Source organism: Microcaecilia unicolor, chromosome 4, assembly GCF_901765095.1.
Source record: "Microcaecilia unicolor chromosome 4, aMicUni1.1, whole genome shotgun sequence".
NCBI classification, from domain to species: Eukaryota; Metazoa; Chordata; class Amphibia; order Gymnophiona; family Siphonopidae; genus Microcaecilia; species Microcaecilia unicolor.
The window spans coordinates 169,485,603-169,503,252 of record NC_044034.1 but is presented as its reverse complement, the minus strand read 5'-3'; the positions used below and the strand labels follow the sequence as shown (position 1 = coordinate 169,503,252).

The following is a 17,650-nucleotide window of genomic DNA, read 5'->3' as shown; positions in this document are numbered from 1 at the left end:
GCACTCATCAACCTTTTCCTATATGAGCACACAATTCTGGAACGCGCTGCCGCGCAACTTAAAATCAATCTATGAACTAACCAACTTTCGCAAACTACTGAAGACCCATCTTTTTGACAGGACATACCACAAAGATCAACACATGTGAACCCCCACATGTATCCAAAACTGTCTTACAATGCTTTCTTGTTATATTACTATCATGTTTTTCATCATCATGTAACCCAAAATCCTTCTGTAATACCAAATGTCTATTCACTTCTTATTTCCACTATTCATGATGTATTGTAAGCCACATTGAGCCTGCAAAAAGGTGGGAAAATGTGGGATACAAATGCAATAAATAAATAAATAAATAAATACATCTACATGCATTTTATATTACTTATTTTAATCTGCATTACTATTTAGATGACCTCTTTACTTTATTACAGCTGCATCCATTTTATGTTTAACCTGTAGGATTTGTAAGCCGCATCGAACCTGCTAGTGAGTGAGAAAGCGCGGGGTATAAGTGTTACAAATAAATTAATTAATTTGTCACGTGCCAATTGGCTTCCATATTCCATGCGTGCGCTTATGCGGAGTCTTTCCTGCAGAGGAGCGGTCTTAAACCATGCATATAAGTGAATCTTGCACTTATCAGTGGTGCGCTAGACCGAAGTTTGTCCCCATAGAAATTGATGGCGCCAAAAATGGGACCGAAGTACAGCATGCAGTTAAACAGAGCATACGCTTATCCAACGTGCACTTAAATGGAGTGCACTGTATTTGATTGTCTGTTTCTCCTTTCCTCCAGTGTATACGTGTTTAGGTCAGCAAGTCTTTCCATGTACATCTTGCTGCCTAAACCCCCTACCATTTTTGTTTCTTTTCTGTGAACCACTTCAAGTCTTTTTACATCATTAGCATCATTAGCCTCCAAAACTGAACACAATACTCCAAGTGGGGCCTCACCAATGATTTGTACAGAGGCATCAACACCTCCTTTCTTCTGCTGGTTATACCCCTCTCTATGCAGCCTAGTATCCTTCTATCCGCGGCCACTGCCTTGTCACACACTGTTTTCGTCACCTTTTCAGACACCATCACCCTAAGATCCCTCTCCTGAGCCGAGCTTACTGGTACATCTCTTTTGTATTTCTGCACCCCAAGTGCATTACGTGGATTAATTCTGAAGAGAGAACCATTTGACCTGCACACACCAAAAAAAAAAGGTAGAGAAAAAAAGCCTTACCACTCAAGCCACCAAAGGTTTAAGGTGTTTAGTACAGCACACCATCACAGGTCAGAAAAAAACTCCACTTACTATAGTGTACTTCGATCCAAATAGAGTAAAAAACCACAAGTGCATCCACAGGTTAGAAAAAAATCATAAGTCACGTTAATCCCAAACAGGTGAATATTTCCAATCAACTTATCTCATGCTGTCTTCAAACTGCATGTCTTCATATCTGCTGCCAGTGAGTCCCCAGTACCCAACAATTCAGCCTTTCAGTCTCCTGCTCAGCCATAGTGAGCAAGAGAGAACTGCTGGTCAGCATTCATGCTGTTTTTTCTGTGTTCAAGAGCTGCTACTTGCTGTCCTGGATGCAGATTTACTAAGTAAAAGGGAAACACTCTTTTGCCCCTGATTAGTGTACTGTAAACCCCTGATGCAGTCTTTTGAGGCAAAACGTGGCCACGTCGGGTATCTGGCAATAAATCATCCCAGCTGTACATCCCTCAGTCTGCTTTTTTTTGTTTGACGATCTATTTGTGAGCAGATAGTTGCCTCTTCTGTTTGTCTGTTGGTATATTCTATTTAGACCCTCAGGCATTTATGTGGGTTAATGGGAAAACAATCACAGCTTTTTTGTTAACATGCAAGAGCTGTCCCTTATTGCCCTTATTATTTGACTTTAGACCCTCTTATTAGAGAGATCTGTTTACACCCGGAAATTGAGGTAGTCTCATTTGGATACTCTGCTTTTAAAATATCAGCCTTCACTGATGATCGTTTGGTGCATCTTACCCATCCCAGGAGATCTTTGCCAGTGTTGTTAGAATTGTTTCAAGAGTTTGGTGATTTTTCTGGGTTTAAATTAAATCTTTCCAAGTCATGGTCACGTGATGCCATGCATGAGAGCGGTCACTGAAAAATCTGCTTCGTGCTCCCTCAAATAAATCCCGCCAACAAGGCTTGTAATCGGTAGCGAAATCGGGGAAAAAAATGGACAGGAGCAGTTGTTAAAGCTACCCAGCAGCTGGAAGTTTGGAACAGCAAGAGGATGGCTACCAAATCGCTGCGCCATGACAAAGAAAAGCTAAAGCCTGGCGAAGACAAGATGGCGGCTCCAGCAAGCCCACCAGGGGCCTTGGTCAGTCCCACGTGGGCGACAGAGATCGTCGGAGAAGTCACTAACGCTGTAGAGGCAATCCTGGATAAAAAGTTGCAAGGTCTCGACGCCAAATTGGAAGGTTTAAAATCCTCAATATTGCAAATGAGCCAGGACATGACGGCATTTCAAGGCCGAACTGGAGCATTGGAAGATAAGGTCAGTGCGATAGAACAACAAAACGCTAGACTACTGAAACAGCTGGAAGAGCAAGCAGAAAAGCTTGAGGACCTTGAGAATGGGTCCAGGCGAAACAACCTGCGTTTTGTAGGGTTACCGGAGTCGTTGAAAGAAGGGGAACTCCGCATATTTCTAGAAGATTGGCTGACAAAGGATCTTAAATTAACCACTGAAATGGGCTCACTAACAATTGAGCGAGCACACAGAATAGGGCCGGTGAGATCTAATAACAATAAACCTAGAGTGGTAATCTGCCGGCTGCTCAATTTTGCCCAAAAAGCCATGTTAATGCAGCGGATAAGGGCCGGAACTGGTTTAAGCTACAACAGCCAAATAATTATGTGTTTTCAGGATTACTCTACTGCGGTAGCTGCCCAGAGGAAAACGTTCTCGCCGGTGTGTTCTCAGCTAGTACACCATAAAATCAAATTTGCATTACTTTATCCTGCAAAATTGAAAATCTTTCACCAATCAGAAGTAAAGATATGTACTTCCGTACCAGAAGCACAAGATTTTGTAAAACGAATTCTAAGTAATGGCGACGAATGAGGAATGGCAGGCCTATGGATGCAGAAAGACGTACAAGAACTGGATTTGTGATATTTGACGGAATAAGTTTAAAGATAAATTCTTCCAGAAGTGTAATTGCTGTGGTAGCATAACAAAGAGGATTGTGGACCTACAAATCTAAGAAAACCTGAAACAGTGCATTTACCTTGAGATGGGATATTACTCTCAGGAAGCTCTTTAGGAGCTTTATTGTATTTGAATATGTGGACACACAAAGAGCACTAAGTCATCAAACGTTTGAGCTGTTATGCATGTAACCCGGAGAACTATCACACATCTGGAGAAATAAAGTTACTGGAATCCTAAGAAAGGTGTCCTGGATGAGTGGATGTGAGTAGCGGATGGATAAAAGATTGGAGATGAGCTGGTGCCTTATAGATGAACCCTAACCTCCGCGCCCTGATATTAATGGGACATACCGGTAAAATATTTTGTGTATACATTTGTTTGACGACGAAAGACAGACTTTGAACAATAAGACAGAAATGTAAGGATGAACACTTGATTCAAGAGTGGGGGGAAATACTATTTTTATTTAAAAGGTTTAGATGAGGAAAATGAGCAATCCGAATATAACCTTGTTGAGGTATAACAAATTGAGATATTAATGACGATGTAGTGAGTAACTGAATAACCCTGGTAGTGTTTGTCTGAGCTTAAATTGTTTGTAAGTTGATTTGTTGGGCATGTAAACAAAATGAAGGTATGCTGTAAACGCTAGACTGGCAATGGCTAAGAGGGATTGTTTAAGGGAAAGAGTAATAACGGGGGGAGAATTAGTAAGGTACTGTTCAAGGGATTGTTTGAGGGGGTGTTGTAACGTGACTGGTCCCATAGGGACAAGTTACCAGGGGAGTAGGGATGAGGGTAGGGACAGGGGAATGGGAGGAGGAGGGGAGGGGAGGGATAAGAGACTGAGGATGATAGGTGTGATCTTTATAATGAGGGAGGGAGGGAGAGAAGCAATCATTACTAAAGATGAAACTGCTATACTTGATGTTCTGATACAGAGTACCAAGTTCGGAGAGGTTGGCCACAGGCTGGGGTGGCTGATCATGAAAGATGCAGAGTTTTTGTTGGGTGTCAGAGGCCCAGGTATTACTTGACATGGTTAAAATAATTAGTTGGAATGTGGGAGGCATAAATTCCTCTGTGAAAAGGTCAAAAATTTTGAAATATTTGCAGAGGATACAGGCTGCCCATCTTCAAATCCTTGCTCAAAGCCCACCTCTTCAAAAGAGTTAGCGTTCCAGAAATATAGAAAATCTCAAGAAGAGGAACACGGGGAGGAATACCGGATGAAACTGAAAGAAGCCAAGAGAGAGGGTTTTTTTTTGTTTTTTACATTTGTACCCCGCGCTTTCCCACTCATGGCAGGCTCAATGCGGCTTACATGGGGCAATGGAGGGTTAAGTGACTTGCCCAGAGTCTCAAGGAGCTGCCTGTGCCTGAAGCGGGAATCGAACTCAGTTCCTCAGTTCCCCAGGACCAAAGTCCACCACCCTAACCACTAGGCCACCGGTATGTCTGGCGAAGGCGCAAGCGGAAGAACAAATAGCTAGAAATGTAAGGAGGGGCGACAAAAATTTCTTCAGGTATATTAGTGAAAGAAGAATGACTAAAAAGGGAATTGTGAGACTAAAAGATACAGCGAACCGCTATGTAGATAATGATGAAGAAAAAGCCAATTTGCTAAATAGATACTTTTGTTCGGTTTTCACTGAAGAAAATCCTGGAGAAGGACCACAAGGGACTGGCAAAAGTACACCTGAGAATGGAATGGATATAGCACCGTTCATGGAAGAGAGTGTGTATCAACAACTTGGAAAGCTAAAGGTGGACAAAGCCATGGGACCGGACGGGATCCACCCCAGAATATTGAGGGAGCTCAGAGAGGTTCTGGCGGGTCCTCTTAAAGATTTGTTTAATAAATCCTTGGAGACGGGAGAGGTTCCGAGGGACTGGAGAACGGCGGAGGTGGTCCCTCTTCACAAAAGTGGTGATAGGGAAGAAGCTGGAAACTACAGGCCGGTAAGCCTCACTTCGGTTATTGGAAAAGTAATGGAAGCCATGCTGAAGGAAAGGATAGTGAATTTCCTAGAAGCCAATAAGTTGCAAGATCCGAGACAACATGGTTTTACCAGAGGGAAATCGTGCCAAACGAATCTCATTGAATTCTTTGATTGGGTAACTGGAGAATTGAATCATCGACGTGCTATAGACGTAATCTACTTAGATTTTAGCAAAGCTTTTGACACGGTTCCCCACAGGAGGCTCTTAAATAAACTAGCTGAAATTGGGTGGCGGAGCAGTTGGGGGGAAGAGGGGGTGGTGGTTGAGAGGCTAGGATAGGGGAGGGCGGACTTATACGGTCTGTACCAGAGCCGCTGGTGGTTGCGAGGTGGGAAATACTGCTGGGCAGACTTATATGGTCTGTGCCCTGAAAAGGACAGGTACAAATTCAAGGTAAGGTATACACATATGAGTTTGTCTTGGGCAGACTAGATGGACCATGCAGGTCTTTTTCTGCCGTCATCTACTATGTTACTATGTTAGATGGGCTGAAGATAGGTCCCGAAGTGGTGAACTGGATTAAGAACTGGTTGACGGACAGACGACAGAGGGTGGTGGTAAATGGAGTTCGCTCGGAGGAGGGAAAGGTGAATAGTGGAGTGCCTCAGGGATCGGTGCTGGGGCCGATTCTGTTCAATATATTTGTGAGTGACATTGCCGAAGGGTTAGAAGGTAAAGTTTGCCTATTTGCGGATGATACTAAGATTTGCAACAGAGTGGACACCCGGGAGGTAGTGGAAAGCATGAAAAGGGATCTGAGGAAGCTAGAAGAATGGTCTAAGGTTTGGCAATTAAAATTCAATGCAAAGAAATGCAAAGTGATGCATTTAGGGAGTAGAAACCCACGAGAGACTTATGTGTTAGGCGGGGAGAGTCTGATAGGTACTGAGGGGGAGAGGGATCTTGGGGTGATAGTATCCGAGGATCTGAAGGCGACGAAACAGTGTGACAAGGCGGTGGCCGTAGCGAGAAGGTTGCTAGGCTGTATAGAGAGAGGTGTGATCAGCAGAAGAAAGGAAGTGTTGATGCCCCTGTACAAGTCGTTGGTGAGGCCCCACCTGGAGTATTGTGTTCAGTTTTGGAGGCCGTACCTTGCGAAGGATGTTAAAAAAAATGGAAGCGGTGCAAAGAAAAGCTACGAGAATGGTATGGGATTTGCGTTCCAAGACGTATGAGCAAAGACTTGCTGACCTGAACATGTATACCCTGGAGGAAAGGAGGAACAGGGGTGATATGATACAGACGTTCAAATACTTGAAAGGTATTAATCCACAAACAAATCTTTTCCGGAGATGGGAAGGCGGTAGAACGAGAGGACATGAAATGAGATTGAAGGGGGGCAGACTCAAAAAAGATGTCAGGAAGTATTTTTTCACGGAGAGGGTGGTGGATGCTTGGAATGCCCTCCCGCGGGAGGTGGTGGAGATGAAAACGGTAACGGAATTCAAACATGCGTGGGATATGCATAAAGGAATCCTGTGCAGTAGGAATGGATCCTCAGAAGCTTAGCCGAAATTGTGTGGCGGAGCAGGTGGGGGAAGAGAGGTTGGTGGTTGGGAAGCGAGGATAGTGGAGGGCAGACTTATACGGTCTGTGCCAGAGCCGGTGATGGGAGGCGGGACTGGTGGTTGGGAGGCGGGAAATACTGCTGGGCAGACTTGTACGGTCTATGCCCTGAAAAAGGCAGGTACAAATCAAGGTAAGGTATACACATATGAGTTTATCTTGTTGGGCAGACTGGATGGACCATGCAGGTCTTTTTCTGCCGTCATCTACTATCAGGCTCATTTTCAAAGCACTTAGCCTCCCAAAGTTCCATAGAAACCAATGGAACTTAGCCTCCCAAAGTGCTTTGAAAATATGCCTATATGTCGCCTTCGGCACCTAACCATTATACCTCTATTCAGGAATTCTAGACTGCCCCAATTTGATTGTCTGCACATTTTTTCCATTAGATTGTAAGCTCCTTTGAGCAGGGACTGTCCTTCTTTGTTAAACTGTACAGCACTGCGTAACCCTAGTAGCGCTTTAGAAATGTTAAGTAGTAGTAGTATTCCTACAAGAGACACACTTGACAGAGGCTGAACATGCTAAGCTTAAAAAATGGTGGGTAGAAGAGTGTATAGATGCCCCAGCTAAAGGGAAGAAAGGTGGAGTGGCTATTTTATTTAGAAAGGGAGTGGTAGGACAGATAACTAATGTGATCAAAGACCCTGAAGGAAGCTATATCTTCTGTAAAGCAATAGTTGCCAGAAGACAAATAATGTGGGGGAGTATTTATGCACCCAATCAACTAGATGTTACATTTTATCAGAAACTATTGGGTTATTTGGCAAAAGAGGACAGAACGCCCCTGATTCTGGGGGAGGGATTTCAATATGGTTTGGGACACACAAATGAATAAATCACAAGCTACCCCCACATTGAAGAACTGGTCGGAAAAAGGGCTTCCAAATTTTTGCTCCCTACTAAACTTACTTGATATATGGAGAGTTCTGCACCCTCAAGAAAGAGATTACACACATTTATCTAGGGCCCACAACACGCAATCCCGGTTAGATTATTTATTGATGTCCCGGACCCTGATGGGAGAAGTACAGGAAGCTCAGATAGGTCCATATGCCCTCTCGGATCACGCGGAGGTTCGGATGGATTGGAGGCCGGGAGGTACTGGGGCGCAGCAAAGACAGTGGACATTCCCTGGATATTTGGCTAACCACAGAGGCTTTCGGGAGCATTTACAGGGTTGTTGAGCGGAGTATAAATGTAACAACGAAGCAGTTGCCAATGATCCTCTGTTGTTCTGTGAAGCGGCTAAAGCTATGCTCCGTGGAGAAATTATTAGTTATGTAAGCCAATTTAAAAGAAAAAGAGATAATGAAATCCTGCGGTTAGAACACCAAATAAAAACCTTGAGAAAAAGATATGGAGAACAACCATCAATACAATTGAGGAAAGATTTAATGGCTACACAGGTGGCATTAAACACCCTTATACATGAGAGAGAGGTTAAATCACAGGCCTAGTATACGTTTCAATTGTATAAACATGAAAATAAGGGGGGGGGGGAGATGTTAGCAAGGTTAATTGCCCGTAAACAAGCTTCAAGAACAGTTATAGCTCTGCAAGACCAAACTGGCAAAACATGTCACACAGATTCAGAAATTAAAGAAATATTCAAGGCTTTTTATCAAAAATTATATTCAACAGAGCAGGAGGAAGGACTCAGTAGTGACATGTATTTGGAGGAGTTGGTTCACCCAGTTCTCACAGATCGTGATCGAGAGAAGTTGAACGCTCCCATCACAACTGATGAGGTGCATTGGGTAATAGGTAACAGCCAGAAAGGGAAGGCTCCAGGACCGGACGGATTCAGGATAGAATTTTATAAAATCTTGGGGGAAGGGATCAAGAATGCGTTGGTGGAAACCTTTAATGCTTTAGTAGAGGAAGGTCAGCTCCCCAGATATATGAACATAGCGCAAATTATTTTGATTCCTAAGCCAAAGAGAAATCCCACCTTACCAGAATCATATCGACCAATATCTCTGTTGAACTGTGAGGTGAAGCTGATGGCAAAAATTGTAGCAAATCGTATGAGTAGGGTACTACCTGACCTCGTGCAAGAAAGGCAAGTAGGATTCATTAAAGGCCGGAATATATCTAAGAGCCTTCGAAGAATTTTAACAGCACTAGAACAAGTTGAATAGAGCTCTGAACCCACAATAATGATTAGTTTCGACACCGAAAAGGCTTTTGATCGTGTGAAATGGGGATTTCTGTTCACAACTCTGAATACATATGGGTTTGCGGGATGGTATTTAAAGGCGATTGAAACGCTGTAAATACCCACCGCAAGAATCATGGTTAATGGAAGCTACACTGAAGAATTTGAAATACAATGAGGCACCCGCCAGGGCTGCCCACTGTCTCTGCTATTATTTGCTTTATATTTAGACCCATTAATCAGAGATATCTATGCTATGGCGGGGATACGGGGAGTCCAAATTGGGAATCATATATTCAAACTGGCAGCATTTGCAGATGATTTATTGGTTATTCTTACGAATCCGGTGGAGTCTCTGCAACATTTATTAGAAATATTTAGAGAATTTGGTGACTATTCGGGGTTCGAACTCAATTTAGAAAAGTCTGAAGCCATAGCTATTAATACAGACATGATAGCAAATTGGCCGGGGCAATTCCCTTTGCGCTGGGCGGGAGATTCTTTTAGTTATCTAGGAATAACATTGGCACCTAGGACAAAAGATTTATATTCATTCAATGTGACTAATTTGTTAACACAGACTCGTCAGCAATTAGAAAGCTGGTAGGTGCTGCCAGTACCACTTATAGGGAGATTGAGCCTCATACGAATGGTTATTCTTCCACGTTGGCTTTATGTCATGCAGACCATTCCAATATATTTATTGGGCAAAGATTTAAGAGCATTTTACGGGATAGAAGTGAAATTTTGTTGGGCGAGTAAGAAGGCAAAGATGAAGTATCAATTGTTAATGGGAGGTTGGAAACAAGGTGGAATGGGATTGCCTAATATGAAGTTTTATAACTTGGCCTGTTTGCTAAGACATGTTCGGGACTGGGTCTTTGCTTCCACATACTACACGCCGTTAGATATGGAGAGCACCTTTTTTCACCCATACAAGTTGCAATCCCTTATACAATTAGATAATCAATGGGTAATGACAAATGGGACAATTAAACCTCTGGAACAGTTGCTGAGTAGGGATAACGAGAGGTGGGGAGATGTGTATGCCCACAGCCAATTGAAACATTATATTAACTCTATAAGACCGGACAGACTTGTGCAGAAACCGGAGGAGACGTTGAAAAAAATTTTGAGGACATATCAGATGAAGAGCCATCAATATCAGGCCTACATGGGGCACTTTGGCAAAATAGAGCCCCTAACATGTTCACGCAATTGAAATGCCGATGGGAAGAAGACCTAGGAGTTAGTTTAGTAACATGGAATGTTACTCAGCATTTGAAAGGGATTCCCAAATTGATTAGTGGAGCACAATACAGGTAATGTGCATACAGGGTGATACACCATGCATATATGGCCCAAACGCAGCTAGCTAAATTTGGGGGAGTGAACTCCACGATATGTAAGCGCTGTGGTGGGGCAGATAACACATTCTATCATGCTTTTCAGGGGTGCAGAATAATTAGGCAATTCTGGGGGAAAACCACCAACTATATGTCATATCTATTGGGTCGAGATGTAAAAGGAACAGCAGTGCAACTCTTGCTAGATAAACCTGGATCAATCAGAGGGTCAACACCGGAAGAAACCATGCTGGTTCGTAAACTTAATTTATTAACAAGGAAATGTATATTGAAATATTGGACGGCTGATACAGGACCGGAATTTTGGCACTGGCAAAATCTGGTTCATCAGCTGATGATGTGGGAGGCGAAGGAAGTTAATAGATCAATTAAAAATAAAAACAAATTCCTTAAAACCTGGGGTGTATACATAGATACCTTATCACAGAGGGCGAAGAGTTTGGTGCTTAATATGTTGTAATGGATAGATGAACACATAGTGATAGCAGTATTGGAATAAGGTACTAGGGGGAGAAGGGATGGGGGAGGGGGAAGAGGGGAGGGAGGAAGGGTGGGAAGGTGTATTAGGATGGAGGAAGGGTAAAGCTGTACTGCAGATGATAATGTGTTAAGGATTGATGGAAGTTGTCCGCAGATGAGACGTAATTGTTCAATTCTTGAAATGTTGAATTTTGTATTGGGTATGAGAGAGGAGGAGGGTTTTTTTTTTTGTTGTAAACAAAAGAAAAAGGTTGATATTAGTCATAGTTAAATGATTCACTGGTAGATTAAACATGATTGAAATGTTGTGTATTAAGAACTTGTAAAGTGAATTATGTTTGGCAATGTATCTAATAAAAATGTTGAAACATAAATCTTTCCAAGTCATTAGTGCTTGCCTCTTTGGATACATTGCGGCGGGCTTGGGGAGGTGTGTTCCCGTTGTGATGGGCTATGGGGTCTTTTACATATTGGACACTTCTTCTACAAAACTGGAGGGTTGGATGCAATTGCCACCCACTTTGCATGGTAGGATCCAGCTGTTTTGGATGATTGAATTTCCAAAATGGTTATATGTTTTACAAATTATGCTTTGTTGACTTCTAAAGAAAGGCTTGAAATTGTTACATAGATTGATTGTTAGTTGATTTTTGTTAGGGAGGCCACAAACCTAAAGCTCCATTGCAGATGATGATGGGTTCATGGAATAGGAGAGGCATGGGATTGCCTTATTTTAAGAAGTATAATCGGGCCTGTCTTCTTCGCCATCTTGGAGATTGGCTCCTGGATCAGCAAGACTATACTCCGAGACAGCTTGAGGTTGCTTATTTTGATCTGTGGCACCACTATTTTTTTGCTGCAGTTCCTATTGAATCTTGTCCCCTCATCCATCGGAGGAAGCATTCTGCTGCATCCCTTACGGGGCCTGTGGAAAGATTTGTCTAGTATTGGGATGATCCTGGGACCTTGGATCTCTTGTCTGTTCAGGGTAATTTAATATTTTCACCAGGCAATGAAAATAGAACATTCCGGGCTTGGGATAGAATTGGTATTATGAGATTGGAACATGTACTGAGTAGAGATGGTACCATGTTGATTCTGGGAGCCTTGGGAATTGGCATAGATATTAGTAATAGTTTTGCTTATAATCGGTTGCATCATTATGTTGGTACCCTAAATAGAGACGCTCTGGGGGCCCATCATAGCCATCATGTTTAAGAATTCTTCACAAAGGTTAGAAGGGACAGGCTTTCAGTGTCTGGTCTTTATAAGGCATTAGTGGATATCTCCCCTTTGAAAGATATGGAGGTCCTTGGAGTTTGTTGGGCCTCAGGCTGTGGGACGCCCTAACCTTTCTCTTGGTATCATTAAATTGGCCTTGCAAACGTGAGATATTACTGTGAGTGCAGAACTCCGGGTGCAGCATAGAGCATACTTGACCCAGGCACAGGTATTTAAAATGGAGGGTGTTGACACTCCACTTTTCCTCAAATGTCAGTGGGAGATTGGTTTGTTTTTCCATGCCTTCTGGGAATGTCCGAACACATATTTTTTGGACTGCAGTCTTACACTACTTGAAAGTTCTACTAGGTTCGAGAATACCATTCTCGTCCTTGGGAATCATTTTGGATAAATATGAACTCTTTGCTTTACAGGGTGCAGGTGCTAGGCAACTTATCTGTAAAGCTTGTCTTCTCGGTGAAAAAATTATTTTACGTGTATGGAAGAGGGCCGCACCTCCTCAGTACTGGCTTTGGCGTAATAGATTCCATGCATTAATGTTGATGGAATATAAGAGGGCACGTACATCTCACAAGTGCAAAAAGCGCCTTCTTTCAATTTAGGAGCCCTGTATTCAGTCCTTATCTCCACGAGCTCATAGCCTTGTGGTTAATTCCCTCTAGGGTTCTGCGCTAGTGGTGTCATTTCTGAGATCATGGTTTCCTTTTTTGGGGGGGTAGGTTGCTCATTTGTTTCATGCTGTACTGCAGTTTCTTTTTATGTTGGTTCCTTGTATATAAATATTGCTTTTTAGAGGTGGAAGGCTATAAGAACACAAGACTTCTGCCTGCTATTGCCTTATGATTCTTAGAGGACTTCTATATGATGTTTGCTGTATTCCACTTGATGAAACATCTTTTTCTTCTGTTGACATACTTGTTGGTTTTGACTGATACTTTGTTCTGTTTCTTGTTATGTTATTCCAATAAAATGATTTAAAGATAATAATAATTGTTGAAATGGTGCTGTTTCCTGTGCACGCTGTGAGCACACACTCATTCCTACTGGTGTGATATGACCCATAGTGGCATTTACTAAGAAATACAGTGAGCCAGTAGAAAAATGGTCCTTATTGGTGGTAATGTCTAAAACACCACAAATTTAATAGACAGAGACAGTTTAAATGAAGCTGTATCATTCAACACTCCACAAACAGAAAATTCACCTCTGTCCACATGTGTTTAATCATGTGTAGTTTATAACTGATTCTGCTCTTGATAACCCTGTAGAGTTCACCCCCCTCTGGCAATTGGTTGTATTCTATATTTTTGAATAATTCAGACCCGTATGTCAACCCTTTCCTCTCAGGATTCTTTCCATCCTGATTTTATTCATATTTAATCTTTCACAGTTGTGATATCCTTTGGTTTTATTTCAGACTTCTCGGGAGATGGTAGCTCGTTCTGCTGCAACACTAATCACACATCCATTCCACGGTACGTCCTCATGTTTCTAAAACTGCTTCTGCATTAATTCTATGATATGTTCTCAGACCCCTCTGCCTAATTATACAGCCATTGCATGACACATCTTTGCATAGTGTTTTGACTTGCATGTCCGTTCTTCAGTACATTCTCCTGTTGCTAGATGGCAGAACAGAGAAATTTACTGCCCTTGATATTGGTGCTAGAGTGTCTGATACTGACTTCCATTCACACTAACCCTGATGAATGCTACAAGTCAATTGAAGCAGGATAGCATTAGATGTTTGTAGATCATTGTCCACATGGGTGTTATTCAGGGTTACTAATTATTATTAGTTTTACTGACAGCCAATTTAAAAAGTGAGAAAAAAGTGACATGTCTGTAAATAGCATTTTAGGTTAGTAAAAAAACTCACAAATGAGAAGTTTTGTGTCTCTGGGGAGCCGTGGCCAAGATCAGGCCATTATCTTCAGTTCCATTAGCTAGATGTCTGTGAGACTGCAGCCCTTGGCAGTAAGACGGGCTATATATTGGTTGCTTTGCACATTGTGCCATATTCTGCATCCATACACCTGCATCTCAGGCCTTCTGTGTTGGCTGCATCTGACCACTAATTTAATATAATCTAATATATTTGAATTCATATTTATTATATGGCTGCATTTTGATTAAAATTTTAATCACAATTAAAGATATTTATTTTTCTCGCCGCAGCTCCTTGTGACTCTGGGCAATGGATCGCGCGATTAATTGCAATTGCAATTTTTAATCAAAATGCAATACTAAAGAATAAAAAGTCATGAAAAAATAAATACAAATTGACAAATTACAAATGAAAGAATCTAAAACAGCTTGCAGAATAGCTCTAAACAGTCTTATAGTTTTCATAGCCTACTTCAGAAATGCAGCCCTAATTTATTTATTTAGATTGAGCTCACACCTTTTCAGTAGATCAAGGTGAGTTACATGTCACCTTATCCCAAATGGTCTAAAGTGGGTTACACAAAGAGAACCAGAAAAACACTGGTAATTACAATCAATTTAAAATAAATTCAACTCAGCCTATCTGTATCATAAATCAAGTATTTGTTAAATATAAGTTTTTAAGTATTTTCAACAAGAATAAGAAGATGGAATTTAATGTGCAGTGGTAAAGCATTCCAAATTTTCACTACAGCCTCTACAGTCCTTTATATAATACTAGTAAAAAAAGGCCCATTTCGGAGAAAAATGAAACGGGCGTTAGCAAGGTTTTCCTGGGTGTGTGCCCCGTCCACCCCCCCCCCCCCCCCGAGGTCACACCAGCCACTGATGCACCGTGGCCCCCCCCCCCCCCCGAAGGTGGCAGCAGCCAGTGCACCACCATCCACCCCCCCAAACAGATTGTCGGCGCTTCCACCCCCCCCTCCCGTGTCCTACATCAGTTGAGCGCCGCTTCCTCCCCCCCCCCCCCCCCCGTCTCCGTCAAATAGAGAAACACAATTTAATAAGTTAACCTGCGAAAATGGTTTAACGAAGGAATCGGAGCCCCACAGCCAGCCATGGGTTGTGAGCTGTGCATCTGCTCCTCCTCTCAGCGTTGACGTCCGTGCCCCTGGACTGGAGGCGTACCCCGTAGCACGTGAGAGGAGGACTCCTCCTCTCACGTCGCTACGGGGTACACCTCCAGTCCAGGGGCAGTGACGTCAACGCTGAGAGGAGGAGCAGATGCATAGCTCACAACCCATGGCTGGCTGCGGGTCCCCAACTGGTGCGTAAAAACGTTTTGGCAGCTTAACTTTTTAATTTGGTTTTTCTATCTGATGGAGAGGGGGGGGTGAAGCAGCGCTCAGCTGATGTAGGACAGAGGGTGGGTGTGAGCGGCGGCGACCTGTTTTTTTTTGGGGGGGGGGAGGGTGGGAGCAGTGGGTGTTTTGACCTGGGGGGGTGGAGGTGGTGACCGGTGGCAACATGTTAGGGGGGGTGTAGGGTGGTGGTGGTGGGAACTTGGGGGGGGGGGTTAAGGGTGAGGGGCGGTGATTGGGGGGCCGTGGCGTCGTACTGTTGGGAAGTTGGTAGGGGTGAGGGGCGGGGACTTTGGGGGTGTGTGGGCGTCTGGCTCGCTGATTCCTTCGTTCCGTCCCTCCCTCCCTCCCTTGGACGTTCAGGCTGGCTGCCTGCTTTGCTTGCCTGCCTGCTTCCCTCCCTTCCTTCTCTCTCACGGGTGTGCTTTTTGTTTGGTCGAGTGTATGTGCTCCGCACTCGACGTCACCACGTTTGACGCGAGGGCAGGGCACAGACATGGTGAGTTGGATGGCTTCATCATCATGAACTTACGAACCGGTGTGTGATTGCCTGCAGTGACGTCAGTGTCTTCAGAACGTTGAGGGAGCGTTTTATTATAGTAGATATTCTCTGAACATATGGAAATTTTTGTAAATTATGATCAAATGAATGAGAGTCACGATGACGAACCAAAGCTGCTATAATGGAGCATAAGGGATCGGAGCTTGTCCAAAGCATATTTTTAAAACTATGCATGCTGCCTTAAAAATTGTACTAGCCTGTATCAGTAACCAATGAAGTTGTCTTAGGAAAGGTGTAGTCCTATCAAATCCTTTTTATTTTTTTTTTAACAAATAAAATCAGTGTAGCTGCAATATTTTCCTGGAGATTGGAGTTTCTTTAGTAATTTATCAGAAATACTGGAATATAGTACGTGAAATAATCTAGATGAGTGAATATCAATGACCTCACTAAACCCCCCTGTTTACTAAGCTGCGCTGGTGACTTCTGTGCGCTAATGCTGACAGCCCATTCACTTTGAATGGGGCGTGTCGGCATTACTGTGTGGCTTAGTAAATGGGGTTAAGAAAGTAAATAAACCTTGTTGAATCACTCTTAGTTGTTTTAATTTTAAAAAAAAAGATTTTACCATTTAAGGGGGTCTTTTACTAAGGGTGCTAACATTTTTAGCTGGCGCTAAACACTGAGATTCCCATAGGAATATAATGGGTGTCTCAATGTTTAGCGCAAGCTAAAAACGCTAGTGCACCTTAGTAAAAGACCCCCTAAGTTGTTTACTTGAGGTTCCATAAGTAGTGTTGAATTTAGAATCACTCCTAAAACCCAAGAATTTTTATTTCCACTAGCAAATGCACTCCAGAGCTTAATAAAATAGTAGGTGGTAAAGTTTCATTAGTGTTATTAAACCAGAAAACTTTAGTTCTTTGAGTAGAAAGCGAGAGTGGTTCTTGTAGCAGTTCTCAACAGATGAAATATCCTGCAAAAGAGCCAAAAAATTGGAAAATCAATTATTCCTTTGCAACTGAGTTTGCAATTGTTGGTCAAGCACTTGCATCCCATTGGGTACTTGTGGCCTGTATTGATCTCATCCAGTATGGTGCATCTTCCTCTCTTATAAGCTCTGCTCACCCACTGCTAGAAAAAGCTGAATTGATTACCAGTGGAGGCATGAGTACAGTTTAAGATCTTATGTCTGAGTTTTAAGTAGTGCATGATGTAGGTCCTCCTGTTCTCTCGGGCAAACTTCACGATCTAGCCAGGGGATGTTGTTGGAAGTGCCTTCATTTTGATATTTTAAAGCAGGGTTCTCATCCTAGTCCTTGGGACACACCTAGCCAGTCAGGTTTTCAGGATTTCCACTATAAATATGCATGAGATAAATCTTCATGCACTGCCTCCATTCCCTTCAAATCAGTCTCATGCATGTTCATTGTAGGTATCCTGAAACCCTGACTGGCTAGGTGTGTCCTGAGGTCTAGGTTGAGAATCCCTGCTTTAAAGAGACCAGTCTGAGAGCTAGGACTTTTTCTGTAACTGCACCAATACTATGGAATTAATTACCTTTTGAGCACCATACTCCAAATCATTATGGTAGTATTAGAAAAGCTCTAAAGACCTGGCTATTCCCTTAATTTTGTATCCTACGGTATTTACATTACAGGTGAGTGGCCTTCTGGAAGAGATATATATCTCATGGTTGAGGATGGGAAGGGTTCAAAGGTCTTTTTTTCTCTCATCATATTATTTTATGTTGTGTTTTTATTGTCTACCACTTTGATAGTTTGAACTTGTAGGTGGTATACAAATAATCAAACATATAAATGGCGAGTGTCTTACTCACTCGCAAATGCGCAGTAGAGACCCTCTCTGTCCCGCCCCCGCGT

General features: G+C 42.7%; 1 protein-coding gene across 1 annotated transcript in view; it reads left to right on the top strand.

The window, feature by feature from the left end:
* The window catches only part of MTCH2 (mitochondrial carrier 2), a 107,424-nt gene that overhangs the window by 63,403 nt on the left and 26,371 nt on the right, over positions 1-17,650 (top strand). Inside the window, exon 6 of the mRNA XM_030200943.1 lies at positions 13,435-13,492. Within this exon, the coding sequence (XP_030056803.1) occupies positions 13,435-13,492 (58 nt within the window). The remainder of the gene's footprint in view (positions 1-13,434; positions 13,493-17,650) is intronic.